This window comes from Microcebus murinus, chromosome 7 (assembly GCF_040939455.1).
Source record: "Microcebus murinus isolate Inina chromosome 7, M.murinus_Inina_mat1.0, whole genome shotgun sequence".
NCBI classification, from domain to species: domain Eukaryota; kingdom Metazoa; phylum Chordata; class Mammalia; order Primates; family Cheirogaleidae; genus Microcebus; species Microcebus murinus.
The window spans coordinates 63,900,411-63,920,251 of record NC_134110.1 but is presented as its reverse complement, the minus strand read 5'-3'; the positions used below and the strand labels follow the sequence as shown (position 1 = coordinate 63,920,251).

The 19,841-nt window shown below is 39.3% G+C and overlaps 2 protein-coding genes across 2 annotated transcripts in view; one reads left to right on the top strand and one right to left on the bottom strand.

Moving 5' to 3' along the window:
- Positions 1-1,937: 1,937 nt before the first annotated feature.
- On the bottom strand, positions 1,938-15,812 carry RIDA (reactive intermediate imine deaminase A). Its single transcript, XM_012761997.2, has 6 exons — positions 15,624-15,812; positions 7,099-7,204; positions 5,362-5,416; positions 5,043-5,111; positions 3,454-3,509; positions 1,938-2,467 (listed from the first exon to the last, which is right to left on the bottom strand). Exons 1-6 carry the CDS (start codon positions 15,686-15,688, stop codon positions 2,405-2,407), a joined length of 414 nt encoding a protein of 137 aa, XP_012617451.1. The 5' UTR covers positions 15,689-15,812; the 3' UTR covers positions 1,938-2,404.
- Positions 15,813-15,855: 43 nt separating this feature from the next.
- The window catches only part of POP1 (POP1 ribonuclease P/MRP subunit), a 41,280-nt gene continuing 37,294 nt past the window's right edge, over positions 15,856-19,841 (top strand). Inside the window, exon 1 of the mRNA XM_012761995.3 lies at positions 15,856-15,987. The gene's annotated coding sequence lies outside the window, so the exon portion shown is untranslated. The remainder of the gene's footprint in view (positions 15,988-19,841) is intronic.

The following is a 19,841-nucleotide window of genomic DNA, read 5'->3' as shown; positions in this document are numbered from 1 at the left end:
GAGATAATAGGTTATAAAGAATGTTCCAGTAATACTTGCCATATTAGTAAATATTGATTAGTGGTGTAGAGAAAGCAACTGTGCCTAAGTATATTAGCACTTAGCTGATCATGAAATATAATTTCTGATAGATAATTCACTGAAATGGAATATTTTATTTGGAATTATTTTGAATACTTTCCAATTGCTGAATAAATGGCAGAAGTGAGAACGATTGTAAGCTCATTTGAGGGCAGGAAAGGTAGCTCATACTTCTCCATTTTCTCCACAGGGCCTAGTATATAAGTTTGGCATTCTGTAAATATTTGATGAAAAACACTCTTTATCCTTATATGATCATGGTAATTTCCTTATAACTAAATACAATTGGCTATTGGGGAAATTATGGCCAAAATTTTTATAAAATGATTTTGTATTGCTGGTTCAACATTTATAGTTTTGGTTGAATAAATATGCTATTAGAACCAATAAAGTGTTGAAAAGCCTATCTTGGTGTAGTTTTCTTATCTGAATTGTTTTACAAAAAGATGAAATTTCTTTTGATTATGTCCTGAAAAATAGCAGATGTTAAATTACATACTCTGTCAAGGTAAGGAATATGACAACAGCAAGGAAATATGGTGACTTTTTAGATATTTCACACTTCATAGAGACTGCTGTATCTTTAAGTATGTTTGAAAGGCCAACATGCAATGTGTTTTTTTTCACACTTAAAAAAATCTGGGGCCGGGCGCGGTGGCTCACGCCTGTAATCCTAGCACTTTGGGAGGCCGAGGCGGGCGGATCGCTCAAGGTCAGGAGTTCGAAACCAGCCTGAGCGAGACCCCGTCTCTACCAAAAATAGAAAGAAATTAATTGACCAACTAAAAATATATATACAAAAAATTAGCCGGGCATGGTGGCGCATGCCTGTAGTCCCAGCTACTCGGGAGGCTGAGGCAGCAGGATCGCTTGAGCCCAGGAGTTTGAGGTTGCTGTGAGCTAGGCTGACGCCACGGCACTCACTCTAGCCTGGGCAACAAAGTGAGACTCTGTCTCAAAAAAAAAAAAAAAAAAAATCTAGTGATTCTCCTTCAGTGTGGAAAGAAGACTCTTGGCCGGGCGCGGTGGCTCACGCCTGTAATCCTAGCACTCTGGGAGGCCGAAGCGGGCGGATTGCTCAAGGTCAGGAGTTCAAAACCAGCCTGAGCGAGACCCCGTCTCTACTATAAAAAAATAGAAATTAATTGGCCAACTAATGTATATAGAAAAACTTAGCCGGGCTTGGTGGCGCATGCCTGCAGTCCTAGCTACTCGTGAGGCTGAGGCAGGAGGATTGCTTGAGCCCAGGAGTTTGAGGTTGCTGTGAGCTAGGCTGACACCATGGCACTCACTCTAGCCTGGGCAACAAAGCAAGACTCTGTCTCAAAAAAAAAAAAAAAAAGAAAACAACAAATTGGAGGAATGGTTAAATCACTTAAGGTATATATATCTACACACAAGAACACTGCAGCAGTTTTTGAAAAGAGGCAGATCTATATGTATTTATATGGAAAGATCTTCAACATAATATATGCAGAAAAGTTCTGATGTAAACACACAAAACCAAACCAGATAATCTAGTATGTAATGAATAGAAAGCTATCTGCCAGCTACACACAAGACTCTTCGCAGTGGTATATTCTCTTTGAGGAGGTAAGCAGAATGGAGAATGAGTGAAGGGAAATTTTTTTAATCTACATTAGTCTGTGTTGGAATGTATTCTACAAAAAGGAGGTTTTCATGCTGCTGTCTAAAAATGTTAAAAGACTTTGTAAAAATGTACAAAGTCAGAAGTAAGCTTTGAGAAATGAAATAGTTGGAGATTTAACTTTACACCCTTTTTCCTTTATTAGGTAATATATTTTAATGTATAAACGGTTAAAAAAAATAAGTGAACAAAACCACACCAAGGGAAATATGCATGTCTATTTTATTTCCATTAGAAAAATATTAATTATATAAAATTTTGGTCCACTTCCTTCTCCTAGACCTCTACCATTCACATTTAAATACTTTAATTTTACTCAATTAAAAAAATCATAGATCTGACATGAGAACTAAATATTTCACATCATTAGTTCGATTAAGTGTGCTTTTGATTATTTCTCAGAAACAATAACTCATCTTTCCTACCCTTTATTTGAGTAACTATGTAAGAAGTATCTCTTTCCTACATTCAGTCATATGGGTATACATTAAGTGTAATTTACACACCAGCAACTGGATGCATTATCTAATCTTCATTCATGTTCAACTACCCCTATTATATCGTATTTCCATGATAATTTCAGATATTTTAGTCAAGCTTATGCTTCTATCAATTATAAAAATTAAGAGGTTATTATATCAACTGTAAAAATTCCAGACTAAACACTGGGCCCACTTAGAGCAATGGTGTTGTGAAAGGTCCTCGGACAGCTACTGCTTCAATTTCAATTCTGCCTCCCTGTGAGGAAAATAATGAAACAATGTTTCAATCATTTTGTACAAATTAAGAGTTCCACAATACATACTAAAAACATATGTAACTAACAACAATATAGTACTTTTAACATTAAAGTTTTCAAAGAAGGATAGAAGGAAATATTCACTAAGAATGTACACAATAGGCCAGGTTGCCACACCACTCAAGTTCATAGGATATTAGCTCATACAATTCTTACAGTAGCTCTATTTACATGGATGTTTTCCCCTCAATTCATAAAATATGTTGAAGTTTAGAAAGGTAATTTATTAATAACTCAACCCAACTCACAAAGCTATTAATAGATAGCAGAGGTTCAAACCCTTATCTTGTGATTCGAAGTTCATTCTACTATACCCAGTACCTTATTAAGTGTGATAATGATCATTCCAAGTAACAACCAATTAAAGGAATAATGCCTCTCTTGGGGAGATAAATTTTCTTTAGTAGAAAGTTACAAGTGGACATCAGTAAGAGCTGCTTCTTTCTTTATAGGCAGGAATATTATGCTGCTATTAATAAAAGGCACAGCTTCTAGTTAGAACATCAAAATCAGAATGGTGAGAAATATGTATACCTCTAGTATAGAGGTTATTTTTCTAGTGGAAGGTCTAGTTTTTTTATATAATATCCAAGTGAAATTTTTACTGCAGAACTCACAAACACCTGGCTCAAATTTATAGTCCCCTAAGTAACATTACTACAGTATAGCTGCTATTTTACTTTTTCTCACGATTTAAATATTCTCATTCTATTATATTCATGTTAATGTGTTATCTTATAAAGTTTCTTAATTTTTTTTCCATGCATGTAATATGGGATGTTTCCTTTTAGACTTTAAGTTCCTGGGATGCAGGGACTACTTATTTTCTTTTTCAGTTTCCTTTCACAGTGCTTAGTTTGTTATTTTCAAAAAACAATGTGGAAATTTAAAATTGTGTACCTTAGTTACTTTAAATTGTACTTACTTTGGGCAAAGCGGCAACCTGGTAAGCAGCTCTTGCAGGATAATTACTCTTGAAATCTGAATTTAAAAGAATTTCATTTTAGTTTTCAGAAATTATATTATTATTCAACACTGTATAATTAAGAATCTGATAGGTGCTTCATAGACTAGTCAGTTCTTAAATACAAGCAACATTTTAAAAAAGCTCACATTTGGATTTGTTTGATAAAATATTTTAACATATGATTCCTATCATATATGTTACTTTTCTAAATGTGTTAGTTTTCTGGGAAAAATTAAAATATGTATTTTGACACTTTGATTTTGTTTGATGTAAATGAGGTTTGTTTTTTTTTATTTTTTTTTTTTGAGACAGAGTCTCACTTTGTTGCCCAGGCTACAGTGAGTGCCGTGGCGTCAGCCTGGCTCACAGCAACCTCAATCTCTGGGGCTCAGCGATCCTACTGCCTCAGCCTCCCGAGTAGCTGGGACTACAGGCATGCGCCACCATGCCTGGCTAATTTTTTGTATATATTTTTTAGCTGGTCAATTAATTTATTTCTATTTTTGGTAGAGACGGGGTCTCGCTCAGGCTGGTTTTGAACTCCTGACCTTGAGCAATCCACCCGCCTCGGCCTCCCAAAGTGCTAGGATTACAGGCGTGGGCCACCATGCCCGGCGAGGTTTTGTTTTTAAAGTGATATTTACAAACTATTTATCTAAACAGGGAACTGCCCATCTCCAAAAATTTTGGCAAGTACTTTCTCTGCCGACTTTGGTCTTCTCTAGTCATTTCTTCAGGAGAGAATAAGCAATGATGGTTTTTCCATGTTACACCTTTGTTTCATCCCACTAGGAGGTAGGGACACCCATTGTTCCCACTATGACAACAAGGTTAATAATAGCTAACATTTACTCAGTGCTTACAACATGCCAGCATCTGTTATAAGTGCTTTATATGTGTATTGATTTACTCATTCATTTCAACCACCCCATAAGGTAGTGGTATATTATTCCCATTTTGCATATGAAGAAACCGAGGCATAGAAATATTAAGTAACTAACTAGCTAACAATTCTGAGAGAGCCAGAATAAAGATGGTGGCTGGACCATATAGTAATAGTAAATACAATCTATGTGCATAAAAATTTTTTTAGGAGGGCTTAAAAAGCCTGAGAAGGGCACAATAAAATTAAGCTTTAGGATAATGGATATATAGGACCTATATACTACATATCCAATGGATATATAGTATATTGTTTTAGGGAATGCAATAGAAATTGTCTTCAGTCTTTTTCTCTTTTCACGGGGGTACACTGTATGCTTCCAATCAGACTACTAATTCTTTTAGGACAGGATCTATGACCTTTTTTTTGTTTTGTTTTGAGATGGGGTCTCACCCTGTTGCCCAGGCTAGAGTGCAATGGCACAATCATAGCTCATGGCACCCTTGAATTCCTGGGCTCAAGTGATCTCCCACCTTAGCCTCCTGAGTAGCTGGGACTATAAGCTATGACCATTTCTTAGCATCTCCTATTACTCTTAATTCATAGTGAAAATTCATTTAAGAGATTAATTTCTCTTTAACAGAAACAAAGCCAAATTACTTACACTGTTTGTAGATGTCATTGACAGTATTGAAGTCATTTATGTCAGCCAGCAAAACAGTTGTTTTTACCACTAGAAGATATATACACTGTCATTAGATTTAGCTCTTTGGTCTGATCCAAAACATTACTTAGGAAAACAGTATATGATTCTGTGATTGTCTTGATTAAAATAAGACTGAAGTGAATAGTATTGTTTCCCAGACCATTAAAACAACTTTAAAAAGCAACAAAGATAAGGCATGACATTACTGCATGCCATGTTTTTCAAACACACCCAAGAAATATCAAACAGAAATGTGAAGTAGTATCAAGTTGCTCACCATTAGTGAAGTCACAGCCTGCAGCTTTCAGAATTTCACCCATGTTTTTAAGAGCCTGTGAACCAAGCCAAGAAAGGCCTAAGACACTGATGTTATATTTAAGCTTCAATAAAATTCAATTAATCATCTTTTACAAAGCCTCCTTAAATAGCTTATGTTGCAGAAAAATTTTCCCTCCCCTTGTTAGGATACTTCTATACAAGTGAATTATTTCTTGGCTTTCCTTTAACAAAATTAATCTTTCTAAAATACAAGAAAAGGTTGTCTCCTTTTGTGAGTGCTAAAATGTCTATTATACTGAAACAAATAATTTCTGGGGATGCTTATTCTGTTATCACTTCAAAGATAAGTATGAGTTAGTAAGCATTAAAACACATTTTCTTTTAAAGCAATATTTGATTTTAAAGGTTTCTTTTTTCTTTTTGTCAAAAAACAATATTAGTAAATTATGTAAATGATACTCTGGCATCTGAAAAAACATTTTATCCTATCCATTTTTTCAATTAATTCCTCCTCATGTTACTGGTTACAATATAACATTTGATTTTATTTTTATGTTTTTTAATAACAGTCTTCTAAAGGTAATACATGGATATGGCAAAAAAAAAATTCAAAAGCCATAAAAATAAGCTATACAGTGAAAAGATGTCTCCTACCCTTACTCTCTTTCCCTAGTTTCCCTTAGAGGTAACCACTGCTTCTAGTTTCTTATATATCTTTCTAGAGACAATCAGTGCTTACACCAGCATAAATCTACCTTTTTTTTTTTTTTTTTCAAGAGATGAGGTCTTGCTCTGTCACCCAGGCTAGAATGCCATAGTGTGATCATAGCTCACTGTAACCTTGAACTCCTGGGCTCAATCTTCCCACCTCAGCCTTCGTAATAGCTGGGACCCCATCTCTAAAGAAAAAAAAATTGCTGGGCATGGTGGCTTGGGCTGTAGTCCCAGCTACTAGGGAGGCTGAGGTGGGAGGATTACTTGAGCTTTTGTTGCCCAGTCTGGTCTCCAACTCCTGGCCTCAAGTGATCCTCCTGCCTTGGCCTCCCAAAGTGCTAGGATTACAGGTGTGAGTCACCGTGCCTAGCCAATAAACCTACATATTCATAAACACTCAGACATGTACATATGGTAGCATACTATGCATGCTGTTCTGCCTCTTGGTTTTATTTTATCATGTGACAATTTATCTTGGAGCTCTTTCCACATCAATTTAGTTGTATGGATCTAGCATGATTTATTCAACCAGCTCCTTATGGTTAGACATTTAGATTGTTTTCTATCTTTGTGTATTATAAACAACTCAGTGAATGCATTAAATTATAGTTTAATTCTATTGGATTAGATTATATTCCCCATTCTTATTTTTAACAATATTTGCTTTTAACTTCATGGTGGTGTTTTTTGTTGTCGTTTTTTAGGGGGCAGGACAGGTCAGTGGCCCTGAAAAGAAGAAAATTTCCCAATCCGTGTGGACGTGCTAACATGTTATCTGATGTTAACAATTCAGGTTTAAAGTCACTTTAGTGATAAGGAAGTGGACTCCTTTCAGCTGTTAAATGATTCATCAAATTTTCAGCTCTTATATCAAAAAACTGTCTTAAATCAGGCAGTTAGTAGTTTAAAAAAGTATTTATCTTTTAATTTCTATAAAGCAAATCAGGCAAGTGGATTATTAATATTCTTCAACATTAAAAAGTAATAGAAAAGGGAACTTCAAATGTGGAAAATCACTTACTTGTTTAGCTTCTTCTTCTACCCCTCCTGGCACAAGCTGTCCACTTGATGGGTCCATGCCTATCTGTCCTGAAATGTAAACGGTCTTGTCGACTAATACAGCTTGACTGCAATAAACAGAAAGCCAGTGTATACATAAGCATAAAATATAAAATCCAATGCTAAAAGAGTTGTTTGATAGGACACAAAAAGCACAAACTGTAAAATTTTTAAAAAAGATAATTTAGACTTTATTAAAATGAAAAATTTGTTTATCAAAATATATAAAGAACTCTTATAACTCAATAATACAAAGACAAACAACCCAATAAAGACCAGGCAAATGATTTAAGCAGATAGTTCACAAAAGAAAATATACAAAGGTGGGCTGGGCATGGTGGCTCACATCTGTAATCCTAGCACTTTGGGAGGCTGAGGCAGGAGGATTGCTTGAGGCCAGGACTTCAAAACCAGCCTCAGCAACATAGCAAGATCTCATTTCTATAAAAAATAGAAAAATTGGCTGGACATGGTGGTGCTCTCCTGTAGTCTCAGCTACTGGAGAGGCTGAGGCAGAAGGATCGCTTGACCCCAGGTATTTGAAGTTACAGTGAGCTATGATGATGCCACTGCACCCTACCCTGGGCAATAGAGGGAGACCCTGTCTCAAAAAAACTCAAACAAGAAAAAACAGTTAAAGAGTACATGAAAGTTGTTCAACATCATTGGTCATTAAAGAAATGGAAAGCAAAACCACAGTAAGATACCATTACACATAATACGACATCACTGATAATATCCATTGGTGATGATGTAGAGCAACTGGAATGGTCATACATTGTTGGTAGGAATGTGAAATAGTACAAACACTTTTTAAATAAAGATTATTTTATTTTTTTATTTTATTTTAACTTAATTTATTTTTTGAGATAGAGTCTTGCTCTGTTGCTTGGCGTATAGTGCCATGGCATCAGGCTAGCTTACACCTAGTTCCCTATTCTTCTGTATTCCAACATGGTCCAAACTTTCTTCTTTTATTTCATGATGTTTTTCCTGTTTTTCTTGACCATATCTTTTTTTTCCTTTTGAATAGGAGAGCATTCACATGGTTCAAAAATCCAGAAAATATAAAAAGAATCATAATGAAAGGCCTCCCTTTCATCATTGTTCCCCATTTGCTCAGTTCCCAGCTAAGAACCACTCTTCTTTATGTATTCTTCTGAAGTTTCTTCATATACATACGAATAAAAAATATATAGAGTTGCTCCCTCCCACACAAAATGTGGTATATTAAACACTCTTATGCACTTTGCTTTTTTCACTCAACAGTGTATCATGAAGATCTTTCTGTAACTCTATGTAGAATGCTTCCTCATTCTTTTTAACTACTACATAACATTTCACTATATGGACATACTTTTATTTAACCAGTCACCATTGCTTCTAATATTTTGTTATCAAAAATAAAACTATACTAAAAACCATTACACACACATATTTTCCCTGAGTAGGTAACTAAGGCTTTTTCCCCCTGGATCCCAGGGGTCTTCTGGTTGAGCCTTTCTTATCACCATACACAGGATCCTGCCTCATATTTTAACTAGTCCTATTATTATCCTGTCTTCCAGGGTATCTTAGATTCTAAACCCTTAAGGGTAAGGATAGTGCCTTACCATGTCTCTGTAGCTGTGTAGGGCCTAGGTGATTCCCTGCATATAGTAGGCACATTGTAACTACTTGTTGATGTTTGCTCTTTAACCACTTAGTAGCATAAACAATTTTGGTTGTCAATGAATAGCAGGACCTGTTGGCTTACAAGGTGGGCTGTGGAGAGCTGAAGGTATGTTTAAACTCGGTAACAGCATTCAGAAAGTTTAGGAATTCTTCTCAACTGTATGGCTTTCACAAACAAGTAACTATGGAGCTTGTTAATTTGTAATCTTTTCTCAGGTTAAATAGCACCATAGCTATTAACTGTCCTGTGTAGAATTAGGCTGCCTGCCCCAGGCCCTTTACAAAGTACCTTCAACTCTCCCCATATTTGAAACATAATTTAAGTCCATATGCATTGTCATTTATCAAAAACTTTAACATAGTAAAAGATACACTTGTATTTTCAGAATGTTAAAAGTAAGCACTGGAACTCTTGAGACCATCTGAGCTATGTAAATTATCTCTTACAGATTTAAAGAGGTTTGTTCACAAAAATAATTGGATAGTTGACACTTTCTGAGCATAAGCGCACTATAGACAAGTCATTAGGCTCCAGAAAATTTAAATTTATTGTTCTACTTCCAGGCCAAAAAGTAATCACAATTTCAAAAGTATTCAAATTATTTCCATGTCATAACCTATGTCACATGGGCTATCACTTCAAAAACTTATGACTATTTGGATGGTGTGCTAGCAAAATAGAAAGCAATGCAAACCAATGTGATGTTGAAATCTTTCAAGGTTCTGTCCTGAAGTGTTCCTGAAATGTGCTGAGCTAACTGGCTAATTAGTGACAATATCCCTTCCATTCCAATGTTCCTGAAATGTGCTGAGCTAACTGGCTAATTAGTGACAATAACCCATCCATTCCAATGCCAGAGACTGAAAGTTCAACACATTTGAATTCTTCCTGGAGAGGACCCAAATTTTCAAATAGGTACTCACTAAAAACAACATGCACAAAACCTCTTGTCCAATGAACTTTTATCTGGATATAACCAGTTAGTTGTTATACTTTTTTCTTAAACATAAAATAAGCACCATTTCTAGTCACCTGGTACACAAGAGGCACAATGTCCTGGAAAAGTCTCCATACTATAAAGCTAGTTGATGGCTTTTCTCTTGTCATACTGGCCATATTCATGATGATTCTCTTCTGTTTTGCTTGCAGCTTTATAGACAGTTGACACCCACCTCTCAGTCAACCAGGAATATTACTGTTGTGGTTTCTTTTTTGAACAAAGTACACAGTATTAGTAAATAGGTCAAGAAGTTGTATGCTCTTTAGCAGGCTCCAGGACAAAGAGTCTCTTATAATCACTTTGATTTTTGTTAAGTGTCACTTTTGTTCTGAAGTGTTTTTCTAAATGTTACTACAGCGTGACTGAGGAGAGGCATCAGAGCAGGAGGAGAAAGATTACTGATTTTTACTTATATTGTAATCCCTATAACTAATGTCTTCTCCTCCAAATTTCTATCAGAATTCTCTTCTTAAAATAGATCTGGTCATGTTCCTTCCTTCTCAAAAACATTTGATGGCTTCTCATTACATACAAAATAAAGTTCATACTCTTCAATTTAATATTGGAAACCATCACAACCTGGACCCTGCTAAAATCTAATTTTTTTTTTTTTTTGAGACAGAGTCTCACTCTGTTGCCCTGGCCAGAGTGCTGTGGTGTCAGCCTAGCATCCAGCAACCTCAAACTCCTGGGTTTAAGCAATCCTTTTCTGCCTCAGCCTCCCAAATACCGTGTTTCCCCGAAAATAAGACCTACCCATAAAATAAGCCCTAGCAGGATTTCTAAGCATTTGCACAATATAAGCCACACCCCGAAAATAAGACATAGTGATGGGCTTGGCTACGTATCTGCACAACCCATGCATTTAGTCGAGGAGTGGTAAAGAAGACGAACAGCCCTTCTCATCTGCCCCATCATGACAGCTACTATCCCAGAAGTGCCTAGAAAGGTGCGGGCAGCCCTACCAACAAGGTTGGCTTCCCCTGTCAGGTCCCAGCCATCCCAGCTGTGCATGCTGCAAGCTGAGGCTTTGAGGGGAAAATAACATACCCCCTGAAAATAAGCCCTAGGGTGTCTTGAAGAAAAATAAATATTAAGACCCTATCTTATTTTTGGGGAAACATGGTAGCTGGGACTACAGGCATGTGCCACCATGCTAGGCTAATTTTTTCTATATATTTAGTTGGCCAATTACTTTCTTTCTATTTTTAGTAGAGATGGGAGTCTCGCTCTTGCTTAGGCTGGTTTTGAACTCCTGACCTTGATCAATCTGCCCGCCTAGGCCTCCCAGAGTGCTAAAATCTAATTTTTATTGGTCTGTTTTACTTAATTTACACAATAATCTTATTAAGAAGTATTTTTGTTATATTCATTTAAAAGATAAAGAAACAAACTAAGAAAGGTTTAGTCACTCTGCAAGGTCATACAATTAAAAAGAGGCAAAACAAAAATTCAAATCCAGTCTAACTCTTAATCAGTATTTCCCAAAGGGGTCTGTCATACACAGTTATCACAGTAAGAAATAATTCCCTTTCAGGTCTATGGGACAGAAAACTAAATGATTAAGATTGGGCTATGGAACAGATTGCCTAAATTCAAATTCTGTCACACCATTTCTTAGTGGCGTGACCTTGGCCAAACTATTTAACCCTGCATACAGTTTCTTCATCTGAAAAATGGAGACTATAATAATAACTGTGCACATAACGTAATTCCAACAGTGCCTAGTGCTCAGTAAGCATCGATAAATGTTAGTAATTATAACTTCTACCCTTCTGATTACATTAAGGAGGAAAAAAATATCATTTTTAGTAAACAAGTTTAAAGAAACATCACTTTTAACAAAGACAGAACAGGTCTCAGGTTTTGAGCCAACTGCAATATCTAGCTAGAATAATACTTTTATTTAAGAGTTTATTTTTTATTTATTTATTTTTTTTTTTTGAGACAGAGTCTCACTTTGTTGCCCAGGCTAGAGTGAGTGCCGTGGCATCAGCCTGGCTCACAGCAACCTCAATCTCCAGGGCTCAGCGATCCTACTGCCTCAGCCTCCCGAGTAGCTGGGACCACAGGCATGCGCCACCATGCCCGGCTAATTTTTTTGTATATATATTTTTAGTTGGTCAATTAATTTGTTTCTATTTTTGGTAGAGACGGGGTCTCGCTCAGGCTGGTTTCGAACTCCTGACCTTGAGCAATCCGCCCGCCTCGGCCTCCCAAAGTGCTAGGATTACAGGCGTGAGCCACCGCGCCCGGCCAAGAGTTTATTTTTTACTGTTACTTTCTATTAGATTGTTTTCTATTTAGCATACTGTTGTAAAGTTTCCTTTTTAAACTAACTTGTTAAATAAAGTGAGCCATCTAGAAAAATATATTAAGTAAATTATAATACAGGTGGTACACAGATTTGGCAAAAAAAAGAAAAAAAAAGGAGAAAAGTGGCACCTGAATTACTAAAACTTCCTCCCAAAAATCTTTATGTCATGCATTCTTCCACCTCTATACCTTCACTCAAGCCCTTCCCTCTATCCGGAATGCCCTTTACTCAATGACTTCTTGTTGAAATTCTTAACAGACTAATTTAAAAAATCAAACTTTATACAACACTACCATAAATGGCAAATGCAACATTCAAAACCCAAGGACTGCCCCTCACAAGGAGCCTCACTAATATTCTTTTTCTTCCTCTACCCCAAATTAGAATCAATTTCTTTTTCTCCTTCACCCTCTCCCCAACTTGCCACCTTACTCCCATTGCAGTTTATTTCCAAGCCTACTACAGTAATCATTTAATACCATTCTGCCACATCTAAGTGCTATTTCTCATTGCAGCGTAGTATAGAGTAGAGAGCTTGGGCTTGAGTTCAAATCAAGCTCTCACTTATGGACTATCTGATCTCAGACAAATTGACTCTGAGTTTCAGTTTTCTTTTTGTAAAATGGGGATGGGACTTAAGAGTAGAAGGTGGCTGTCATGGTGCTTGGCATATGCACAAAATTAAAATGTTTCTTTTTCTTTTTTTTTTTTGAGACAGAGTCTCGCTTTGTTGTCCAGGCTAGAGTGAGTGCCGTGGCGTCAGCCTAGCTCACAGCAACCTCAAACTCCTGGGCTCGAGCAATCCTTCTGCCTCAGCCTCCCGAGTAGCTGGGACTACAGGCATGCGCCACCATGCCCGGCTAATTTTTTATATATATGTCAGTTGGCCAATTAATTTATTTCTATTTATAGTAGAGACGGGGTCTCGCTCTTGCTCAGGCTGGTTTTGAACTCCTGACCTTGAGCAATCCGCCTGCCTCAGCCTCCCAGAGAGCTAGGATTACAGGCGTGAGCCACCGCGCCCGGCCAAATGTTTCTTTTTCTTTCCTCCATATATGTGAACAAGGATATACTTTAATGAAGGATAAAAAATAAATAATTCTAATTCAAGCAGCTGAGGAAAAAGCACACAACAAAAATTATATTAGGGAAAAAAACTCCAAGAATGCAGAGTAGGATCCAATAGTTGTGGGTTTTTTTTTTTTTGGAGAGTCCCACTTTGTCACCCAGACAGGAGTGTGCAGTGGGGCAAACATAGCTCACTGTAACCTCAAACACCTGGGTTCAAGTGATCCTTCGGCCTTGGCCTCCCAAAGTGCTGGGATTACAGCTGTGAGCCACCACACCTGGCAATATCCAATAGTTTTAAAGCTGAGACATTTTAAGAAAATGAAGTTTTAAAAAAAGGAATTAACCTTTCTATTTAAAAGCACTTTTGACAGACTGGGCGCTGATGTAATCCTAGCACTCTGGGAGGCCGAGACAGGAGGATTGCTTGAGGTCAGGAGTTCAAAACCAGCCTGAGCAAGAACAAGACCCCGTCTCTACTCTAAATAGAAAGAAATTAATTGGCCAACCAAAAATATACAGAAAAAATTAGCTGGGCATGGTGGCGCATGCCTGTAGTCCCAGCTACTAGGGACTGAGTAGCTGGGACTTCAGCTGAGGCAGAAGGATTGCTTGAACCCAAGAGTTTGAGGTTGCTGTGAGCCAGGCTGACACCACTCTAGCCCGGGCAACAGAGTAAGACTGTGTCTCAAAAAAACCAAAAAAAAACCCCACTTCCGACAAATGGAAACAAATGCACACAGGGTAGACTTCCTGGCCAGTATACATATATTTAATATTTAGCTAGAGTATGTTGAGCAATCTTTGAAAATAAGCTTTCTAGTGATTTGTATTTGATTTTATTTATTAGTGGGAAATAAGAATGGGCAATGAATTTATAAAAATCACAATGCCATTTCTATATGTATTATAAAAGCCAGTGGCTTGGGTAGATGTGCAGGGATTTGCTAAGCATTTCTATGAAAATAACAACAAGCAAATCCATAGATATGGAAAGTAGATTTGTAGTTGTCAGGGGCTGGGGGAAGAGGAGAATGGGGAGTGAATGCTGATGAGTATGGGATTTCTTTTTGGAGTGATGAAAATGTTCTGCGATTAGAAAGTGGTATAGCTGCATAATTTTGTAAGTGTGATAAAAACTGAATTGTACATTGTGAACTAAAATATAATCTTAAGGCTCCCCGCACCGGCTGACTGAATAGACCCCCTCCAGGCCAAGGGGATGTCCTAAAACTAAATTTGCCTGCCAAGAGGAGAGAGGTAAGACATGCTTCATCATGTCCCCCTCCCTTCTTGGAGATATCCTTTGTAACTCATTAACAGGCCTAAGGCTATGCAAGACAAACCTGCAGGTCCTCAATTTACACACAAATATATGTCTGATGGCTTGTCTCAGATTAACAAATATCCCCATCTTAAAACATACCAAGCCTTTAAACAAAGCTTCAAATCTTTAGTCAATTACAAGTCAAGGAATCTGTAAACCTACCAATAATCCCCCAACCCTGCTAGGATATGGCCCACCCTTTTGGGCCAAACCAATGTACACCTTCTGTGTATTGACTTATGGCTTTACCTGTAACCTATGTCTCCCTGAAATGTATAAAATCAAACTGTAACCCAGCTACAGCGAGTCCACATGCTCAAGGTTTCTTGGGTGTGGCTCCGGGTCATGATCCTCAAATTTGGCTCAGAATAAATCTCTTTAAAATTATTTTACAGAGTTTGGCTTTTTCTCCATTGACAACATATTAAAGGGGTGAATTTTATGGTATGTGAATTACCTCTCAACAAAGCTGTTACAAAACGAAACAAAACCTTAGGCCGGGCTGGCCTCCAGTAATCCTAGCACTCTGGGAGGCCGAGGCGGGAGGATGGCTCAAAGTCAGGAGTTCGAAACCAGCCCGGGCAAGAGCGAGACCTCCGTCTCTACTAAAAATAGAAAGAAATTAACTGGCCAACTAAAATACATAGAAAAAATTAGCCGGGCATGGTGGCGCATGCTTGTAGTCCCAGCTACTCGGGAGGCTGAGGCAGGAGGATCGCTTGAGCCCAGGAGTTTGAGGTTGCTGTGAGCTAGGCTGACGCCTCGGCACTCTAGCCCAGGCAACATAGTGAGGCTCTGTCTCAAAAACAAAAACAAAAAATCTGCCCCCAACAAAATGGTCAGAACACAAGACTTCTAAGCAGAGAAAGAGTCCTGGCAGGCTGGGCTCCGCAGCGAGGGCCAGAGTTCCCCGGCGCGCAGACTCCCGGTTCCACTGGGGTTCCCAACTCGCTATGGGCCTCCGGGTGCGCTGCCCCCTTTCCTGCCCAGTTTCCTCATGGGATCCACGGTGCTGCTCAGGACGGCTTTGACCCGGCGGGGCCCCAGACCCGAACCCCCGACGCCACACGCCCCAGGTCTGTCGGGGTTCCCCTAGTTACCTGTAGGGGCCTATGGCCCCCGGGGCTTTGGCGGTGCTGATCACGCTTCTGATCAAGGACGACATGGCTAATCCTCCCCTCTTTCGGCCCCTCGGCGAGAACAAGCCACGACTGCAACCCTGCTCAGAGACTCAGCTGACTGACTGAACACCCCGCCGGGTCTCTAAGCAAAAGAGCCCGCGGGGCCGGTCCGCACGGCATTCTGGGAGCTGTAGTCTCGGCGCCACTCCAGGCCACGTGGAGGAAGAGGCCGGGCTGGCGCATGCGCCGTCCGGCTCGCTAGCTGTCCGTGTACCCTTGGGGGGGACTGTAGTCGCCGAAGCTTGTCATTCTGACCCGGGGAGACCCTCAGAGCGTCTGGCAGGTAGGTCAGGAGAGGATGGTGCCTTCCAGGTCCCGCGAGTTTGGGGGAGTGTGTGTGGCGGCCCCCGCCCGGCGGCCGCGCACTGGCCCGTCTCACTTGGCATCTTCTCTCCCTCAGACTCCGCGGACTTTCCCTTCTCTCCTTGCTGCCTGTGCCCCGGCCCCTCTTCCCCTTGCCGCTTCTCCTTCGGCCCCCGGCTGCCTACTACGTCTGTCATTGCCCTTCATTGCCCCTCCGGGCGGAGGCCATCCCGGGAATGGGCTTGCACCCGCTCTTCTGTCACGCCAAAGGAGTAAGATGGGACATCCAGGGACCACGCTGAGATCTGGGCGTTGTCCACCTTCCCGCTCTTCAGACTGTGTTTCCCTCTCTTGAGTGGTCCTCGGGCTTCACAGGGTCTTTTTCTATCTGAACAGGGCCCTAGTGCCTGGGGATCTGATTTCAAAAAGGTAGTGATCTAGCGAATGGCCCAGATCCCTTGTGAAATTCTGCTGTGTCAGAAGGGATGGTACTTGTCTAAGTATTTCTTTCCCTGTTAATGTATGCATTGTAGGCACGATTCACGTCTTCATTTACAAATAGATATCATTCACAAATAGATATCAAGCCCCTACTTTTTGCAGAGCACTCTGCTTAGGTACTGGGAATGCAGCAGCGAAGGAAGGTATGATCTCTGCCTTCCCTGCTTCCAAAGCATAATATAAGAAGGTCTCCTTTATGCCCTTTCATCTTGCCTTACATACTGCTAAGGTTTTTGCCTTTCTACTTCCCGCTCAAGAACCTTTAGATCTTTTTTTATCGGTTTGGGGCTTCAGCTTAGAATAAAAGACGTTTCAGTCTGGCCTTCTCTTGCCTATTCAATTTCATTCTCTTCTACTCTCTCTTCCCTTAGCAGTTCGGAGTCTTCAATCCTGTATTTATACAATAGATTGCCGGATACTCTTCTTCCCTATCTATCCAAAACTGCAGGATTTCTAACTGAAACCTTGTTTTCTGATTGACTTTTCCTGCTGATTCACTTTTTCTTTCTCCAGTTTCCTATTGTGCTACAAAATTTAGTATTTTATTATATGTGGTCTTATTCTCTAATTATTGTGTGTTTTAAGAATAGTGAATAGAGTCATACTTCTGGTTTGAATCCCAGCACGTTCACAAGCTTTGTGACCTTGGGCAGGTTATATAACCTCTCTGTGCTTTGGTTTCTTTATTCATAAAGTGAGGATCATACCAGTACCTCCCTGATAAGAGTTGTGAGAATTAAATGAATAAGGCATGTAAAATAGTGCCTGACACATAAAGTTCTCAGCTAGCTACCTAAGATGACTAAATTCTTTAAGGAAAAAAGACCATATATTTACACTATTTTGGTATTACACACAGCCTGAAACTATTAGGCACATAGTAGGCACCCAAAAATTTGTTGAATTTGGTTAAACTGGATAATTAGGAGATGCTTTTTTATTTATAAAGTAATTCACCACATAATTCTTTCCATAAGGAAATTTCTTGGAGCATTACAAATAATTCAACTTGTATAAAATATTTCTTGTGAAACAAGGTGTCTTTATTTTTAAGGCAGATTTTATATCAAGTTTTTTTTTTTTTTTTTTTGAGACAGGGTCTTGACCACTCTGTTGCCTGGGCTAGAGTGCCATGGCATTAGCCTAGCTCACAGCAACCTCAAACTCCTGGGCTCAAGCAATCTTCCTGCCTCAGCTCCCCAAGTAGCTTGGACTATAGGCATGTACCACCAGGTCCAGAAAAATATATTTTTTCTATATATTTTTAGTTAGCCAATTAATTTCTTTCTATTTTTAGTAGAGACAGGGTCCTGCTTTTGCTCAGGCTGGTTTTGAACTCCTGGCCTTGAGTGATCCTCTTGCTTTGGCCTCCCAGAGTGCTAAGATTACAGATGTGAGCCACTGCACCTGGCCTTTATATCAAGTCTGAATCACGAAGTTTTTAGATCTGGAAGAAAACTGAGATCATCTGGTTAATTCCTAGGTTCTCAGACTATAGTCCACTCTACCGAGGGGTATCACTGGTCAACCAGAGGATACTAAGCTGTGTGAGAAAACATGACACTCATTTTATTTGAAGATTGGGGAAACATTTTTATAAAGCCTGGCACATCTTTAGTGCCCATTAAAGTTTTGACCAAAGGAATGAATATGAAAACAAACACAAACTATGAATATTAGGAATGGATATAAAATTGACTTGAATAGTAAGAGTTAAGATTCCTTTGAGAAGCCTTAGAAGCCGTTTTGAGCTAAATCCTCAGACTTCATAAGGATACATTCTATATGTATTCTCTTCTGCTGTTACAACTGTTTGAGGACCACTGCTAGTTCATTCTGCTGACTTTTTAGTCTGGAAGCAAAGCTCAGAGATGTTCCCCAGCTTACCCTAATCCTCCAGCACCAGCCTGCTCTTGGCTTATTCTAATCCTGAGTACCCTGGGAACCTAACCTAGAATCTAAACCTGGGAACCCTGCTAGGGTTCCCATGGTTGTGCTCTGTCATGCTGGGTAAGTGCTGACAAGCAGGTAACAGTAGATGGACTAAATTGTTTTGTATAATGTTTTGAATTCAGACTGATCTGAATCATGTGCTTTACTAGTCAACCATTATACAGTTTACTGCCTATACATTGTTTAATTTGAAAAATATTTTTGGGTGTAGATATAGTTGTCTTTCATTTTGGTGAAGCAGAGTGGAATGAGACAGTGAAATAACATAAATCCCTGTTTATTTCATTTATTTATTTATTTTTGAGACAGAGTCTCGCTTTGTTGCCCAGGCTAGAGTGAGTGCGGTGGCGTCAGCCTAGCTCACAGCAACCTCAAACTCCTGGGCTCAGGCGATCCTCCTGCCTCAGCCTCCCGAGGAGCTGGGACTACAGGCATACGCCACCATGCCTGGCTAATTTTTTCTATGTATATTAGTTGGCCAATTAATTTCTTTCTATTTATGGTAGAGACGGGGTCTCGCTCTTGCTCAGGCTGGTTTTGAACTCCTGAGCTCGAGCAATCCGCCCACCTCGGCCTCCCAGAGTGCTAGGATTACAGGCATGAGCCACCACGCCCGGCCAGTTCATTTATTTTTTAAGAGTAATATAATAGCTGCCATGAACTGAACATTTAGTTTGTGTAAATCCCCATGCTAAGTGAGTTGTGTATATATGTTTTATAAAGCCGAAACCTTATACAGTGTGTGTGTGTGTGTGTGTATAATGTTTATTTAATTCTCACAGCAACCTTGTAGAGGAAGAGACTGAAGCTCAAAGAGGAAAAGTAATTTTCCTAAGATTATATAACTAAAAAGTGTAAGGAAGGAATTTTAATCCAGGTCTTTCTAACTCCAGAGTGAAGGCTTTTAAACACGATAACACATGGGCTCTTAATTTTATATGAGGTCTTACACTGAAAAAGAAGCTAAGTAAATGGTTGGTCATTAATTTAGTGGCTCTCAGTGGGAGTGGGCAGATCCTGATGTGGTATTTTGGAAGTTTGTGTAGGTGCTCTGGTTGGCATAATGATTGGGGCAACACTGCCGGCATTTATTGGGCAGAGTCCATGGATGTTAGATAACCCACCATGTGCAAGAAGGTCCCACAGTATACTGCCCAGTACCTAACTATTTTACATCAAAGTATTTGTTGTGGGGTGGGCACAGTGACTCATGCTTATATCCCAGCACATTGGGAGGCTGAGGGGGGAGGATCACTTGAGGCCAGGAGTTTAAGACCAGACTGAACAACATAGTGAGACTCCCTCTCTACAAAAAATTTTATTAGCCAGGTATAGTGGCATGTGCCTAATAGTACTAGTTACTTGGGAGGCTAACTTGGG

What these genes read in the sequence shown, in the direction of transcription:
- RIDA (XM_012761997.2), bottom strand. Translation starts at nt 15,688, where the DNA reads ATGTCGTCCTTGATCAGAAGCGTGATCAGCACCGCCAAAGCCCCGGGG. An exon ending in GGGGCCATAGGCCCCTACAG is followed by an intron (nt 7,205 to 15,623) that starts GTAACTAGGGGA and finishes TGTTTATTGCAG; the next exon opens with TCAAGCTGTATTAGTCGACA. An exon ending in TAGAAGAAGAAGCTAAACAA is followed by an intron (nt 5,417 to 7,098) that starts GTAAGTGATTTT and finishes CTTGGTTCACAG; the next exon opens with GCTCTTAAAAACATGGGTGA.